Below are 17543 nucleotides of genomic sequence, written 5' to 3'. Positions count from 1 at the left end.
AGACAAACACACGTTTGGTGGCAAATATAAATCTTTATGTTATTTTTGCAAAATGTACAAAGCAACACAAGAAGATGGAGAGCCAATCTACTGTCTCTGCTTTTGTAGAAATGTCCTGCAAACCAAAACAGAGGAAATATTTCAGTAAACATTACATTACATATTAAAGGAACAGTTCAGGCCGAAATGAAAATTAAGTCATTATCCGATCACCCTCATGCTGATGGAAAGTCGGGTGAAGTTTTGTAGTTCGCAAAACATTTCTGGAGCTTCACAGCAAAACAGTGTTGCAACATTCTCCCAACATATAAAATGGCTCCATACAGCTTGTAATCTAAGGAGAAAGCTGCAACGCTGCTCCAGATCTCATGGTCCTGTCTTTGAGTCTGACTGTATTCATATTTTATGTGTTTTCTGGGTTTTTGTGGTGTCTTTTGCTGTTTCCCTCCTGTTTTGTTGTGTTCCTCCCCAGTCGGCTTGCCCTCCACATCTGTACTGCATCTCCTCCGTCAGGCCAGCCCTTTTCCCAGTGTTTTTCCAGCAGATCAGCCACTTCCCTGGTCCTAGTGTTTTTCCACTCATTCCCCTCACCTGTGATTCTCCACCTCACCCCCTCCCTTGTTTGTTTAGTTTGTATTTAAGTCCAGTCTTTAGTTCAGTCTTTGTAGAGTCATCTGTTGTGTTCCTCATGTCGCCATCTATCCAAATAAATCTTCATCCATTGCACTTCCTGCCTGCTGTCTCCTGCATTTTGGTTCACCTTCTCTGCTCCCATCGTGACACCGGACATGGACACGGACTAGGACACCTCACCTGACTTTCCAAGCGTATGGAAGTTAATGACTGAATTTTCATTTTTGGGTGATATGTTCCTTGAGCTCTCTCTCAGTTTTGACTAAACTTACCCGACCACATTCATCAGATCGGGATCTAAATAGATGCTGTTGTGGTTGTATCCAAGTTTTGCACTGTAGGAAACCATCTCGACCTGAACATCTGTGTTGTATTTCTTCTTAGCCTGAAGTGAAATCTGGTGCAGCTGGAGAGAGAAAAAAAAGAAATGTAATTCAGAGAGGAGGCGGCGGTATCCACTAGGAAATGATCTAAACAGTCAGAGGAAGCATAAATAAAGAGCGGCTGTACCTTCAGGCCCATGTGATAAGGGACAACTTTGTCATCCTCTGCATGCAGAATAAGAAGTGGACTGGTCAAGGCCTTTACACTGTGTAGATGTGAGGGTAAAATATATGATGATAGCTGAATTAAATTTACTTTGTCATTTTCTTTTACACACTGCTAATTAAAAGATGGATAATCCTGCAAATTGAATAAATCTATAATTTGAATGAGAGCAACACAAAAAAAAACATACTTACTTTTTATCGTTCGCAAATTCAATGTTGTTCATTTCGATTACGTGCGAAAACAAGCTCTCAAATCCTGGAAAGTACCTGTACATCTGGAAGAACACAGAGTTCAAACTGTGCAGAAATATTTTGCAATTTCCTGAAGAACAGAAATGTTTGTCTGGTCAACATCAGTCAACTTTGTGAGTTATGAATTTCAAAACAGGGGAAGAGGATGCAGAAGTGACCTTTGTCTACAGTGTGATCCTTGTTATAAATATGGTAAAATGCCTTCTCTGCCTCCTGACTGCAACTATACATTAACATTTAGTCTAACCGTGGGTCTAGATGAAGCAGCTTAGGGAGCCAAGTCGGAGCCAAAAGGTTTGTGGATATGAAAAAGTACAACAATGTATTCAAACTAAAAATAAGTGTAGGAAAAGTGAATCTGGAAGTGCAAAACTAAGACCTCAAGACTGAAAAATTAAAATAAATTCAAGCTCAAAACTCATGTTTTAGGATTTGCGTTCTTATGAGACTAGATAAAATGTGGGCGGCTGCGTTTTCCTGATAAACAGCCTGAGGGGCTGCAGAAAGACAAAAAATGTAGCTGGCCTCACCTTAGCGAGCGGATGGTTGGCTGCAGCTTCTCCAATTCTTGTGTATGGAGCTTCGAGGATTATGGCATCAATGACAGACCCTGACAAAAATGCAGCACATAGGTCATGATTTTCAGCTGATGCACATCCACACAGGTGTTCGGTTATTCTGGCTGATTAGACGCCTGCTCAGGTGCAACAAAACTAACTGAAGAGTGAGGGAGAGACAATAAAACAGTCTCTACACACCCACATAGTCCTGAGAAGAAGCCTCATCTATAATTAAAATCAACTGTGTGGATTTGATTTGTGTATAAAAGGCCTTTAAAGACTTTAACCCACCTTGCTCTTGTACTTTCATTGCAGTATTGGTTGCCACCCTACAAGAAAACAAAAAAAAAGTAGTGGTAAGTTTTACAGATTTCTTACTCATACTGGTGAGAGCGTCTGGAGAGGAACTGACCCAGTGCCGAGCGAGTGTCCCCACAGACAGACAAAGCCTCCTCTGCTTTGGCTCTTTGCCCACTGGTACAGATAGAGGGTGTCACTGGTCAGTCCAGCTTCACTCGGCTCCCCAGTTGAGTCTCCAAAACCTCAAAAGAAAGCATATGAACTTTCAAAATCATCAAGTTTTTTATATCATTGTTTAGTTTGGTCTGTGCTGTTTCAATTTTGTCATCTGAATCACTTTGGGCTGCATGTTTGTATAAAAGGGTGCTATATGAATAAAGTCGAGTTAAGTTGGGATACACTGTATGTTGAGCTGTTGAAGTTGTATTCAGAACATCACTTAGCTTCTTACCTCTGTAGTCCAAAGACAGGACATGGTACCCCGCTGCACTTAAAACCTGCAACACACAAAAATCTAAATTTTTATCTGAAGTCAAAACAATTCACAGAAATTGAACCTGCTTTAGAAAAGAAGCCGTACCTTCACCAGCTTCACTCTGTGACCCATGGCCCTGCAGAACAGACAGGAGAATATGAATGAATACAAACAAACAAGTGGCTTTCGGACTCATTCACTCCGACCCACAAGCCCCTGTGTTCATTGTGCCCGTGAATAAACTCAGGGGCCTCTGATACCCACTAGACTCCATTAGGATCAATTCAAGGGCCTCTATCCTGCTTGCTCGTCCCACCTGGTCCCTGTGTTGCCATGGAGATAGATAATAACAGGACGGCCGTCTCCCAGAGTCTCCCGGTACCACTCAGGGCTTTTCCCTGCGGCCTCCTCCCATTGGCTGGCAGGGAGTGTATGCCTATGAGACACAAAGAAAGAGAGAGAGAGAGGGGAAAGATTGAGTGAGATAAACAAATACGCCTGTGTTTTGAGATGTACGGTAGGGTTTTTTTTGAGTGGTCTCTTGTAGATAAATGAGTAGACTTCGGTCCTATTCATGCACTTGAATGGAAAAACAAAGGAACCCAGAGATGACCTACCAGACGCCCACTGAGACCCCCTCCTCTGTGTTGAGGTAGAAGTTACATGTGTGGTTCAGCAAGACTTCGGGCCGGTCAAGATCCACAAAGAATGGCAGCCTCACTGCGGCAAATAAAAAGAGGACACAAGGTCAGTGGGATTTGTTTATATTAACTGTTTTTTATCTTATTCTATCATTCTGTATCACATCATATCGTATCTTATGTTGCATTAGATTGTATAGTGTCATATCAGATCACATGATATCATTTGACATGATATTGTCATATGATATCATATTGGGTTGTATTGAATCGTTTTCTATCATATCACAATGTAACAAATAATTTTTTGTCATAGTATATCGCATTACATTGTTTTGTATCATATCGTAATGCACCATATATCATATACTGTATCAAATCATAGGCATCATATCATATAATATTGTCTCGTATCGTATCATATCGCATCATATTGCATCATATTGTGTTGTATTGAATAATTTCATATCATATTTTGTGTTATGTATATCATATTGTAGCATATTGTCCATTACAGAATGTCAGAGTATTGTATATAATATCATATTGCATCATATAATTCATATCATATTATATCAAAAAACATTACTTTCTGTATTGAATAGTACTATAACGCATCATATATCATAGCTAACATATGATATAGTGTCATGTCACATCACTTTTTATCTTAGTGTATCGTATCTTATTGCATCTTATCGCGTCGTATCGCATCGTATCGTATCTTATCGTGTTGTGTCGTATCGTATCTTATTGTATCTTATTGCATCGCATCGTATCTTATCGTGTTGTGTCGTATCACATCGTATCGTATATTATCGTATCTTATTGTATCTTATCATATCTTATCATATCTTATCGTATCGCATCATATCGTATCGTATCGTATCGTATCCAGCTGGAATGTATTGTATCTCATGTCATATCAAGTTGTTTTGTATCATATTATAGTGTAATGTATCATATTGTCTCATATTGAATCGTTTGGTATGTTATCACATTGTATCATATCATTTTGTATCTTATTACATCAAACCGCAGCGTATCATATCGTATAGTACCGTACCATATTGCATCATATTGCATTGAACCATACCCTGATCATATCGAATCAATAACTTTTCATTATAATGATTTTTTTTACATTTCAGTGAAATCTTTATGTAATTGTCTAACTTTATTATGCAATTGTTACACAAAACTAAAAAATGAATGATTCCTGGTTAATGGCATCTGTAACTACCTATAATAATCTATAACTATCAAAAAGTAGTAGTTATAACAGCTTTTGTGTAAAAGCAGGCCACAATCAAACAGTCTGATATCAGACAAATGTATAATGCACTTAAAGGATAAGTACCGTTTTTTACAACCTGGACCTTATTTCTGGCAAAAGATATGGTCATTTACTCACCCAGATAACTTTGGTGTCATTCGGCGTCGTTCGGACGAAATTAGATCCAGTGTAGCGGCGATATATCCATATAATGGGAGAGACGGGGCAGCGACACACAGCCTCTATATAACACATTATCTGCCACGAAACTAGTTAATTTCATCAATATTTTGTTACGATATGCTAGCGCTATTAGCCTCTGAGTCCGGGCTCGTCCGTTATCAACATCCGGGGTCAAACTAGCAGCAGCAGCTACAGGTAAACAAGGCGCGCTGTCGCGGGTGCGCGCGCAGCTCAGAGACGACATCTTCCAGGTCAGAGGTAGTAGATCAGCCTACAGACCCCGGATGTTGACAATAGACGAGCCCGGACTCAGAGGCTAATAGCGCTAGCATATCGTAACAAAATATTGATGAAATGAACTAGTTTCGTGGCAGATAATGTGTTATATAGAGGCTGTGTGTCGATGCCCCGTTACTCCCATTATATGGATATATCGCCGCTACACTGGATCTAATTTCGTCCGAACGACGCCGAATGACACCAAAGTTATCTGGGTGAGTAAATGACCATATCTTTTGCCAGAAATAAGGTCCAGGTTGTAAAAAACGGTACTTATCCTTTAATAACACACAACCACGACATTGTGTCTGACCCATTACTTACCCAAGTGAGCAAATATGGCGTGTCCCAGTATCCAGGGGAACAGGTAGAGAATGACAGGCACCGAGACATACACAGTGATCAGAAACGACAGAGCTTTCTTCATTCTTGCCTCAGCTGAAACTATTTCCCTTCTGCAGCAAGAAAATCTGACCGGCTGAGTGTTTCCTTTTTCCTTGATTCAGTCCTGAGACTGAGGGAGGATCCGGCAGAGCTCACCTCCTGACAGCACGAGCCTTATGAAATACACAAAAGAGGTCAATGTTCAAGTTAAACTAATCAGATCCTCTGCTGCTATTGGTTCACATTTGACACAGTGATTCAGACGTGAAGTAATTGGGTCAATTATTGGGACACAGATAAAAGTATGATCATGTCCAAGGACACAGGAAATGTGTTTTTACACGCGGCATGACGACAGAAACAATAATTCATTACAGAAAGCAACAAAAACACAAGAACGAGACCATATATCTGAATGATACAAGAGTCCTCACCATAAAGCCAAACGAAACGGAATCCACCCAGCGGACATGTCGTCGCAGTCAGTGCAAGGCATTGTGGGTATTTGAGTTTTCTTAGATAAACATTGATAGATGCTTAAATTGTTATGTATGTGTGTATATTTCCATATATATCTTTATAATCATTAAAGATTTACTGATTTACAGATTCTTTACTCAAGTTAAAGTAATACCACATATAAAAATGTTATTTTACAAGCAAATTACAACATATCAGGCAACTATTGGTTACCTTTTAACCATCATGCAACTGTTGATTCACTTTGTGTTTTATTAACTTTCATTTTTGGATCATTTTGGCTGTATTCGTGCATAGTGCATACATTTTGGCAAAGGTGTTGTTATTTTTGTTCCTTTTAAATTTCAACCTCAGCTTATATATTATGTCTATAAGACACTGTGTATGTTGAGCTGCTGAAACTGTCATCCCACTGCAATTACTGCATAAAGTCATGCATCCCGTGTTATCAGTCTCTCATTCTGTGGTCCTGGATGAGTTTTTGTCATTTTTACTATTTTTCACTAGATGGGGCAATTTTTACCTACATGCTATTTCCCTTATGACCTATAGGGGGCTTTGCCTCCTAATGAAACTTAACCCTCATTGAACTGTTGATTCATTTTGTTTTATTCACTTTCATTTTTTTTTATCATATTGGCTACATTAATACATATTGCATACATGTTGGCCAAGGTGTTTGTTATTTTTTATTTTAAATTTCAACCTAAGCTATACATATACATATATACATATATACATACATACATACATATATATATATAGGATTTAAACCTTTTGAATATTAGTTTGTTTACATGATGCCACTGTTTTTTTTAAATGAAAGAAAACATTTTTTTATATTCATATATATGGAAATATATATATGGATAAAAAAAAAGAAAAATAATGTTCTTTAAATGAAAAAAAATAATAATAATAATTTTAATCCTGAAAATGAGTGAATATACCTGGTGAAAGGTTTTTTATGGCAGTTTTTGACATGGCACAGTGTTTGTACTAGATGTAGTCTGAGTAAATGTTTCATGGTTCAGTTGCACGAGGGCGATCTGAGTGTTTCCTCCGGCTCAGTGCCGGTTCGGTCCACAGGGGGCCAGCAGTCAGGCCGCTGCAGCCTCTCGGTCACCGCCTCTTCCTCTAACAGCCGCTTTTCAAAATCCGCTGCAAACTCAGAGGAGGATGTTACACAGCCGAGGACACAAAGCAGCCAGCACACCATCAGACTGTCCGCTGCTGTCTGAGACTCCGACAAAACCCCGCAACAAGTCCGCATCTTCACGCGTAAAGACGCATCTGTGTTTCTGCAGAGGATCTTCGGCTCCACGGGAGAAATGTTGTAAAAGTTTATTTTATACCCGCGTTTAGTTTATCACGAAATCCTAGTTGGAGAAGGAGCCAAGTGTCGTCCAAGTCCGGAGACTTTGGTGAGTGTTGTTCAGTTTCTTTTCCTCCTCTGGGTTTTATCATAGTTTGAAATCCAAATTCCTGGATGATGTTAGCCGACAGCAATCACGACCAACCATTTCCTCCCGACATGCATCATCGTGAGGACGCAGTCAGTGAGTTAGTGGAGCAGATTGCACTCAGGCATTACTAAGACTGAACTGTGGAGTGTTTTCAATGACAGATGTGAGCTCGTTTACTAAGCAGTTCAAGTGTTTACCGGTTAAATCCTATGTGGCCTTTGTAACACTCAAGTTTCTTTATCCTCACATCCTAAAGGAAACAAGCTGGGATGGATAAAGGAAACTGAAAATGATCTCACCAGAGTTGTATTGATTAAAATAAGAAATGAATGAGATCATTAAATTGAGCTATTAAAGGTTTCATTGTGAGATGAGTGTTTGAACAACATGAATGTAGTTACCCAAGCCTGGAGACCAGCTTTGCCCCAGTGTGGGCAAATTACAGCATCCAGCACACTGCAAGGAAGTCTCCCAAAGCTAGTAGAAACATAAATAATGGGCTGATAGTGAGTCAGGGATTCATTTTTGCACGATAGTCATAGGAATTGGGCGACTAAAGCCATCGCAATCCCAACATACACTTCAGAGTGGTGTGTGTTTCACAGGACTAGATGATGGGAACACAATTATTAGAAATATGACCATGAAATCTGCAAACTAAGGCCCATCACGCACATCTACATTGGTCTGATAGTCTAGTAAATTGTGTTTATAAAGCCCAAAATGGCAGTCACATCGTCTCTGTGGGCTCCCTAAAAAAAAAATGGATATGTGCCGCTTAAAAATGTGTGTACATCAATTGCAATTTCTCAACTCCTTAATATTGGCATTGGTACTGAAATGCATACGTGCTTATTCAAAATCCTTGTTCTACTGAAAAGATTTGAGTACTTCAGACAAAAACAACTGTATTTCTTCTGTAGCATATATTTCTTCATGCTGAGATTATATAAAAAGGAAATAAGGGATAATATTAAAATCAACAGTTTGCTTATTTTAATGCAAGAAACTTCCTTTTGTTCCATAATCGTCTTTTATTCCAAAACGTCCAACAAAAGCATTGTTTCACAAGGCCGATATCAGAGGGGGAAAGTTTAGAAATCTTCACTTTTCAGATTGACATCTGTTGCTGATGATTAGTAATCACACCAGTGCTAGTGAAGGCCGGGATGGTGCGGAGGATTAACCTTCTTCTTGTGACCTGGACTGAGTGATTCTTTGGCCGCAGCAGCTGTCAAACCACCGTGAGCCACCGCGGCCGAGCCGAGCCGAGCCGAGCAGGAGGGCTACCGGGATAATTGGCTCAGTCAGAGGCGGCTTGGAGAGCGCAGAGTGAATCAGTGCAACAACACAGGCAAAGTGTTGTGATTGTTTCCTACAGTTTTCCAATTTTCAAGACCACATGCGCTTTAGACGAGCTGCAGCAATGCTGAGCCATGATTTCCTTGCTTTTTCATAAGCCGCTCAGCTGTGCAGATGCAGAATACTGATTTGGTTTTTGTGCCTATTGTCTGTGGTGAATGGGTGGGTACCCCGAGTCTGGGGTGTGGGGGACACCTGGCTGAGCGCTTGATGATCTCACTGAGAGCAGCTGGAAAAGCAGGGGTCAGGAGGTGCTCTTTGTATAGACATCCAGGCCTGAACATGGGAAGTTTCAGCTCATCAGATATAATGATACGATCTGTATTAAAAAGCAGGGCCTGCTTTGGTTGTTTGATAAAATGCACTCCCCTACAAATTCAAATTAGTTATTCTGCAATGATTCATTATTTTCTCATAGAGATATTCAAGTTATTCTGAGGAAATTGCATTTTTTCATATTGCATAATAGATATTCTTGCAGCTCTAATTTTGCAAGACAAAAACTACGATTGCGATTTGATTCACTTTGAGTGTGACTGATCATTTTTGCATCATAACTTTCATTTACCCGGAAAAAATCCTGATGATGTGACATTTGTCGCGGTCCGTACCAAAAAAACGCGTTTTCTTACATCTGGAGAACATGATTTGTCGACCAGGACATCTCTGCAGCACTACAGTACTAATTTGTAGCACTGTTTGTGACACATTTGACCTTTTATCAATAAAATGGCACCTTCTGCGATTTGCTCTTGGCCATAATTCAATAATATTTAGTTTAATTGTGCAGCTCTACAGCATACATGTCGTGCATATGTTTGAACAAAGAGAGGTTAGATCAAAAAACACCTTATAATGCAGGATTTAGCATGAAAACACATCCTAATACAAGTACATAAAGGCATTCATTTTAAAGTGCAGGACTAATAACATCAGCTGAAATCCAGGAAAGCAAAAAAGAAGAAACAATAGATACAGTGTATGAACATACGACTGGTGCCAACACATCCGTACTGCGCAGAAATGTGCTTCAGTAGTTGGACGTAACATTTGTGGAAAGTGTCTGTCATTAAAAATAGAAGTAGGTGAACTGTGCTCAGCTGTCTTTGCTATTTCCATCACGTTAACTGACATTTACCTTCGTTAAGCTTCAGGTGGCTGAACCGGGCTGTTCCGTCTATGAGTTATGTCATTGCTTAAGTTCGTCAGACTCCCATCTTTTCTCTGTATTGACCCGTGGAGACCTCTCTGGTTCATCACGCTTCCTGAATAATCACCTGGATTCAATGTTTTTGTTTTTGGATGAGAGAAACTGACAGTGCCTTCTTGTTCGTGCTGAACTGGACTCCAGATTTCTGTTTTGGGGCCACAAAACGGTGTTTGCTCTCCGTCAAATGTTTCTCATTGTTATTGTATTACAGCAGCGATGCATCCACATAGAAATTCTGACAACTTTGTCCTTGTGTTTGTAACCGATGCTGCCACCAGTGATCGTTGGCTCAAGGCTTTGGTGTTAGTTTGGTCAATTAGTTCCTGGCTGCTTGTTCCACTTGGTTCAGTGCCACCGTGCTGTCTTTGTCCTTGGTCTTTATCCCCAGTGTGTACAGCATTTGGTCTAACAATGTCAAACATGCAGCTTTCTGTCCTTCTCTTCATCATTAACTCGAGCTTTTAATCGTCAGCCTTTACAAAATAAAACAAGATACCCTCACATTTTGACATCACACCTGTTTAAACTACATCATGCTGCGTTTACAAGGTGAAATTTCCCTTTTCGTGGTCGCCTCGATGGAAGTGCATTGATCATGAAACAGCCCAGCTAAAAGTGAGTCATGGTCAGTGTCAGACTTGGCTGCGTCCGTCAATTTTACCTGATTGTCTAATCATTCTAATTGGATTAGTCAAAGCCTGCGGCACAAATGACACTGGAGCGGTGTGTCGGTAGCTCAGTCGCTCAGTCGCTCAGCGCCACTCTCAAATGAAGGTGCTGTCAGGGACGCAAGCTGTCGAGATAAATGTTTCCACCCTGTTTGTGAGTATCTTTTAACCGGGACTGAATACATTATGCTGTGAAGAGATTTTGACTTATTGCTCTTGTTTTACTTAATTTTAAGCAGCCCCACACAACAAGAAATGTTGAAATCTTGATAAAACGTGTTTTTTTCTTCCTATTCTCTCAGGGCAGGGTGCTGTCCTGTGGGATGGATGACGCCCAAGAGCAGGACCAGTACGAGGAGCGCCTAAAAGAAGTCTTCAACAGTTTTGACGCCAGCGGCTGCGGCTCGCTGTGCCCGGAGGAACTGTCCGACCTCTGCCTGTCTCTGCACCTGGATGATGCCACACCTGCTCTGCTCCAAACACTGCTGCAGAACCAGGACCGCCTCACTGCCAGGGTACGTTTAATCCTGAACAAAAGCTGTCGTTTTGGTCTTATAGGTGTGCAAAAGTTATATTTGCAGAATTATTATTCTTATTTTTGTGATGTGCACGTGAGTCGTGGCCTTTTGGCTTTCCTGTGCATAGGGTCCTTTGAATCTGGCAGGCGCCCGTGTCGAGCCACTCCAGCTCTCAGGTCTTTGTGTCTCCAGGCTTTCTGGTGCTTTGTTAGCTGTCTTGTTGAGGAGAAAATGTGCCCCCATCAGCCGTGATCCCAGGTGTCTGTCGTCAGGACAACCGAGCCAGCTAATCACCATTCACAGATGCATTTCTTCGAGTGTGCTCCATGTGAAAACGTATAAAATGGAGAGGACACTGGTCTGATCTGAACAATTGGACCTCAGCTTTGCAGTTTCACGGGATCTCTGGTGTGAAGCTTGGGATGAGGATGAGATGTTTTCCAAATTGCTCCACACTTTTGCATAAACTTGTGTTTGTATATAAGCGTGTGGACAGACGGATGGCTATTGTTTTGCCCGTGCGGGCGTGTGTGGGCGGGGGTGAATGTTAGCAGAGGGCTGGTGAGCTGATTGCCTGCTCATGGCATCCAACAATAATGTCAAAAAAGGAAGAAGAAAACACACAAAAAGCCGGCAGCCGCCCGCCTCAACGCACAATGAAAATCAGCATATTCAGGGTTAGCAGCTGTTGATTCTTGAAGTGTGACCTCCCTGCTCCTTGCTCAGCACACCCTCCTCCAACCAGACACCCAGGAACACCCAACCTCCACCCGGCACACTGGGAATTACATCCGGTCTGAGGAATTTCATGAACTTTTTGCTTCACATGCTGAGCATTGCTTGCATCTCACAAAAACATTGCATTTTTCTTCATTCTTGTTTCAGGTTGACTTTGACCAGTTCAAGAATGCACTCATCCTGGTGTTGTCATCAACTATTGAGCCACCTCAAGAAGAGCAGGAGACCGTGTCGACACAAGGTGAAGTCTGATTTCTGTTGCCTTTCATTCACTTGTCAGGCTGAAAACGAGCGCGAAGCATGAAGCTACGTCAGTAACATCCCATCATATCGGTTTAATGTTAAACTCTAAGGAGGCTTTTTCCATTCAACCATGAAGGTGACTTGTGAATCAGTGTTACAGCCCCCATGCTGAGTCAGCGGTAAATCTACATACGGAGGCACTGAGCCAAAAGCGTCGGCCCAAAGCCAATTAGCCGGCAGTTGAACTATTTGCACCGTCATGGTTTGACCACTGGCAGGGTTTGTTATTGTACAGACATGGCTAACACAGTTGTGTTATTTGTTTATACTAACACCCCAACTTGTTTAATCTTTCTTGTTTTTGTGAATGAATATTTCCGCCTGCTGGTTAATGCGTCATTTTAGCTCCGGTATTTTATTTAGTGATTTAAAAAAAACAATGTCCACGCGGCACACTGACGACATGTTTGGTGCATTTCATCAACAACTATCTCAAAGTTTGTAGACGCTGTGCTCGGTTAGTCAAGGAAAGCGATTAGACTTTGTTTCCCAGATACTGATAAATTGCCAATAACATAATTTTTCCAATATCGGGCCGTTAATTTATAAGTCTGATATATATCATGTATCACTATTTTGGACTGTTGGTTGAACAAAAGTAGCAATCTGAAGACGTACGTATACATTTTATAGACTTAATGATTGACCTGCTGATTATTTTCATGATTTATTGAGTAATCTATAATGAAAGTAATCATTGGTGTCAGCCCTAGTATGGTCAGTATTTGTCTTATTGTCAATGAAGCATAAAGTCTGTTAAGCCTAAAGTGAATTTCTCTGACCTTTTCAACAGTTTGCACCGCGACCTTTCAGTTTAACGTCTCTTTCATTCAAACAAATAGGAACATGTGGCTGCTGAAGAGTCTTTGGTTATCAGTTTTAGAGAAGTTGTTTTGGAGAAGTATCCGCTGAAGGCTGTGTCAGATATTAGTCATGGAACATTTTTAGTAATGGGCTCTGTCGTGCACTGACTTATTTTAACAGTTTCTTGTCGTTGCATCTCCTCAGAGTCTCCTGAGATCCAACCAAAGTTCGTGAAGGGCAGCAAACGCTACGGCCGCCGCTCCACGCCGGAGTTCATCGAGCCTATTTCGGACTTGTCCGAAGTTAGAACTGCAAATCCGGAGGAGCGGGAGGATCTGGAGGACAACTATGACTCGGCTGTTCCCAGAAAGCGTGAGGTAAAAGGCTAAGAGCGAGCACTGTCCTGAACCTCCAGACGCAAGGATGCCATCCTTATCGCCTCCTGTCCTTGCATGCACTGAGTATCTCGGCAGCCACTGACGGGCAGCGAGGCGTTTATTCTTAGCTAATCAGCTTAGTGGCATGCAGGGTAGAGCCTGAAACTTTATGTAGATGTTCAAACGCAGGAGGTTCTGTTCAAGGCTCTGTTCATTGCATAACAACACAGCACTGTCTGAAAATAACACCGTGGGCATAATTACTGTTTAATAAGCCTCCAGTAATCGAGGTGTAAACGCAGTGTTTGTGCGGCGGCGCACAGTGTTGTCAGTTCAGTGTTTCCTGATGTGATTGGTTGGGTTTGAACTTTGCCTGAGCGTGTACGCTGGCGGTGATGTGGTGGTCGAGGCAACAGCACGGCGATTCAGGAATTTCCTTTGTGTGCAAACAGATCAAACAAAAAAAAGAAGAGCGACTGGCGCTGATTGGACTGTTTATGGTTGTCAATATTTCCCTTTTATTCAAGATTGGCAGTAGGAGCCTCCCATTGTCTGGACAGGACACGCTGCTGTGTCAGAGTTGTATATAGCATCAGTTCAGTCATGGCCATGCACAGCTGAACACTCTGCACGGCTCCTCTGCTTGATCTTCTTGGATTATCCTCACTGCTGACATAGAGAGTTGTTTGACATACGTACGCAGGTCTAAGCTCGCAGTCTGCGCGTCCACGACAGGCAGAAATAAACAACAACACCAGCAAGATGTCCCAGGATGTTTAGTCCTGAAAATCTATTTGGCTGTAAGGTAGCAGGGCGGTACTGATAATTAATGGGTTAGTTGTCTAACAGAAACTTATTGTCGGATGTTTTGATCATAAATAATCAGTAATCTCAGCAGATTTTTCTGTTTTATGTCATTTTTAAGCTGCATGTCGTTGGGTTCTGGACCGTTTGGTTGCATTAAACAGGCAATTTGACGACACCACCATGGGCATAACCTCTTAAAGACCTTTTTGGGGTGCCTGACTCGCCTGTATTTGTTTTGTATTGTGGTCCTTCCCTATTCTAGCAGTCAGCATCATGCAACATTTGATTTAGGAGAACCTTAAGTTTCAGTCTTTTATTGTCATATTATCCCAGCAATTTTCCATGGCCTTTACTGACCATGCAGATATGTCTTTAGCTACGACCATCACCTAGAAGAAGGAAACTAAGTGGGTTTCCTTGATGAATCAATGCTGCAGCTTGTGATGGTGTGATCACGTTCACTACAGAAACCATAAATGCCCAGACAAGACGTGTGATATCTCTGAAAAGCTGCTTATGTGAGTTTTTAAAGCATATGGACGGGATTAAGAGTTCAAAAGTCATTGCACACTTTAGGACACTAGCTGTTTATAGCTGCTGCTGGCTGTCTAGGTCTTTGAGGGTAAAGAGATGTATCACTAACTAAATAACTAAATGTATTACTTGAAAAAAGGGCTCGAAATATTAATAGTTGCTGAAAGTAATAGTTTTGGCCAAGTAAAAGATTTACCTTTGGTCAACAGGTTGATTTTTCATACAAACAGCAGGTATAATGTGCTGCAGCACAATAAATCAGGACAAAGAAAAGGCCCCACTGAAACGGTATAATGATGGCCGGTTCAGCTTGTGCACGGATGGATGTGTTAATATTCTGCGTATTGTCTGCGGTCCTTACTCCACCCCAGATGCCTTCCATCCAAGACAAACACTATTGGAGACATTGAACTGAAGCGTGTCTCGTGTATTGAGTAATCTACGTGGCAACAATGCTACAACGTCCGGCCCGGGGACCAGCAGATGGGGATGGGTCAGGGGGGCTCTGCTGCAGGGACTGCGGGCCTGGTGCTGTGGGAGGAGGAGGGTGTAGGACTGTGACAGAGGAACAATGAGCCCCACCACCCCCACCCTCATGGATGCCTTTGCACCATGTATCAAAACGCCACTTGCAGGATCCCATCTGTTCTTCATTCCCTCACTGTTTGCCTCCCGAACAATAGATTGGTTTGGTTGGCTGGGATCGGGCTGGAGAGCAGTGGGGCACTACAAAATAAAAGCCCTGCTCCTTTCATATTTCTTGACAAGCACAAAAAAACTTTCAGATTTTAAAACTCTGCTCCAGTTTTTGATTTAAGAGTAAGAAAAACACATTTTTATTTTTAAACTGCAAAATGTCTAAGTGTTTAATTTTCAGCAACATCTTCTCATTTCTGCAGCTGTAACTTTAGTTTAGAAAAATTACCACAACAAGTTTATTTTCTCATGTGTTGACAGTACAAACATGTTTTTTAAATGAGGCGAGGTTGAATATGGGTGTAAAGAGGGTGCAGTGCTGGGTGGGGGGGGGGCTGTCAGACAGAAAAACACAACAGAGCTTTTGTAATGGCACGAATAGCAAATCAGGAATGGGGGTAATAATCAGGACAAGTGTGTCTGGGCATGACACACTTTATTTACCTTTTGTCTTTTCCCAACATATTAATAATGTTATTTTCCTCATGTGCACCATTTAAAAACAAAACTACCAGTTATTTAACCTCTGTGTTTTTGTCTCTAACAGCGCTGGAACGCTCACGAAGCAAACACAGAGGAATATGAAGCAGAAGGTACGTTACGTCATTGTACTTTTTGGAAAATTGACTGTATGAGTGTTTGTTACAACCTGATCAGAGTTTTACTTCCTGTGTAGGTCAGATGCATCTCTGGAACCCCGATGAGCCGAGCACGCCTCGGGGATCCATCGCTTCCCTGTCGGCCTGTTTAGAGGAGAGACTGCGCGAAGCCTGCGGCGAGCTGGCGATACCGTGGGGCGGATGTGCCGGTCACACTGAACTGCTCGCCCTCTGTGAACACCTGGGCCTGGAGGTGAGGATCAAAATGAACAGAGGCCTTGTTTATTTTACTTTTTTGCATAAATGATTCATTAAAAGAAAGAACATGCCTGCTCTCTCCAACTACAAAAATATCCACATTTATTTTTCAGGTGAACATGGACGTGCTCCAGAGTCTGACCGGCGACGGAGTGATGAACGTCCAGGAGTTTGTTTCCAGGGTTGTGAACCAGAACAAACCCCCGACGCCGTCCGCCTCCACCCCCTACAGACAGCTCAAACGACACCACTCCACCCAGGTACGGTCACAATTCATGTCCTTCAATAAATGATTTGTTTGTTATAGCTTCAGAATAGTTTTCTGCATTGTCAAAGATCTACAATTTGAATCCTTTAAACAAATTACAACTGAGAGAAGACATGGCTTTACTAGAGATTCCTCTACATGCAACGTTTTTTCTCTCCGTGCAGCCCTTCGATGAGGGAGGTCGTAGGATCGCCACTCCGTCTGCCCTAACGAGCACCATTGGGATGCGTCTCTTCTCCACCCTGGATGACGGAACCGGTTTCACTCCAGTCGAACACATTCTGGACGCCTGGCTGGAGGAGGGGATCGAAAACAGCACTGAGATCCTGCAGGTGCCGCACTCTACTTATTCTTCCAGATATGACTGTGGACATTAGTCTCAGTTATTAACAGTATTTTATGTTTTATACACTGTAAGTGATTTCTTTTCTTTTCTTTTGCAGGCTTTGAATTTCGACCTCGATGGAAAACTGAGTCTTGGTGATCTCACCATGGCGCTCGAAAATGAGCTGCTCGTTACTAAGAATGGGATTCACCAGGCGGCACTGGCAAGCTTCAAGGCTGAGATTAGATATCTCCTGTGAGTATGACTCATCATTCGAAGCTAAACACTGTTTATATTGGATTAACTATATTTAGCATCGTTCTGAACCTGTTATTCTGAGATAAAACCTGCAGGATTATGGTTGGTTTGTTTCTGTTCATGAGTAAATCTTTGTTGTTTTTTCCTCCTGGCAGAGAGCGAGTCGACAGGGAACTCAGGGAGAAAGAGAAAATCCGATCGGACCTGGACAAAGCTGAGAAACTTAAAGCTCAGCTCGCCACTGAGGTGGATGAGCATCACTCTGCGATTGAGCACACGAATAACCTCAATCTCAGGTAATTTATACCATCAGATTACGTCAGCGGCTGTATTTTAGC

General features: G+C 41.8%; 2 protein-coding genes across 5 annotated transcripts in view; one reads left to right on the top strand and one right to left on the bottom strand.

Moving 5' to 3' along the window:
• Positions 1-13: 13 nt before the first annotated feature.
• On the bottom strand, positions 14-5676 carry LOC311274265 (lysophosphatidylserine lipase ABHD12-like). The gene is made up of 12 exons (XM_084381806.1): positions 5475-5676; positions 3389-3491; positions 3088-3207; positions 2877-2907; positions 2748-2793; positions 2409-2538; positions 2288-2325; positions 1967-2046; positions 1377-1459; positions 1144-1222; positions 906-1039; positions 14-115 (listed from the first exon to the last, which is right to left on the bottom strand). Exons 1-12 carry the CDS (start codon positions 5575-5577, stop codon positions 88-90), a joined length of 975 nt encoding a protein of 324 aa, XP_084237932.1. The 5' UTR covers positions 5578-5676; the 3' UTR covers positions 14-87.
• nin (ninein (GSK3B interacting protein)) overlaps positions 3450-17543 on the top strand; it is a 26522-nt gene continuing 12428 nt past the window's right edge. For 2 of the 4 annotated variants that reach the window (XM_084381799.1, XM_084381802.1), the window contains exons 1-10: positions 10794-10874; positions 11023-11235; positions 12124-12217; positions 13288-13460; positions 16045-16090; positions 16174-16349; positions 16468-16614; positions 16787-16954; positions 17066-17202; positions 17361-17501. In XM_084381799.1, the coding sequence (XP_084237925.1) occupies positions 10821-10874; positions 11023-11235; positions 12124-12217; positions 13288-13460; positions 16045-16090; positions 16174-16349; positions 16468-16614; positions 16787-16954; positions 17066-17202; positions 17361-17501 (1349 nt within the window). In that variant the 5' untranslated portion in view covers positions 10794-10820. Of the gene's footprint in view, positions 3519-7159; positions 7439-10793; positions 10875-11022; positions 11236-12123; positions 12218-13287; positions 13461-16044; positions 16091-16173; positions 16350-16467; positions 16615-16786; positions 16955-17065; positions 17203-17360; positions 17502-17543 lie in introns of those variants that run through there. The other 2 variants (XM_084381800.1, XM_084381801.1) reach the window with 2 other exon arrangements.

This window comes from Pagrus pagrus, assembly GCF_965226575.1.
Source record: "Pagrus pagrus genome assembly, chromosome: 18".
Classification (NCBI taxonomy): Eukaryota; Metazoa; Chordata; class Actinopteri; order Spariformes; family Sparidae; genus Pagrus; species Pagrus pagrus.
This window is presented reverse-complemented; position numbering and strand designations above follow the sequence as displayed.

Excerpts from the sequence above, each read along its gene's own strand:
- LOC311274265 (XM_084381806.1), bottom strand. The coding sequence starts at position 5,577 with ATGAAGAAAGCTCTGTCGTTTCTGATCACTGTGTATGTCTCGGTGCCT. Across the intron at positions 2,794-2,876 it reads ACAGAGTGAAGCTGGTGAAG|GTTTTAAGTGCAGCGGGGTA; the intron begins GTACGGCTTCTT and ends TGTGTGTTGCAG. Across the intron at positions 2,047-2,287 it reads AATGAAAGTACAAGAGCAAG|GGTCTGTCATTGATGCCATA; the intron begins GTGGGTTAAAGT and ends CATTTTTGTCAG.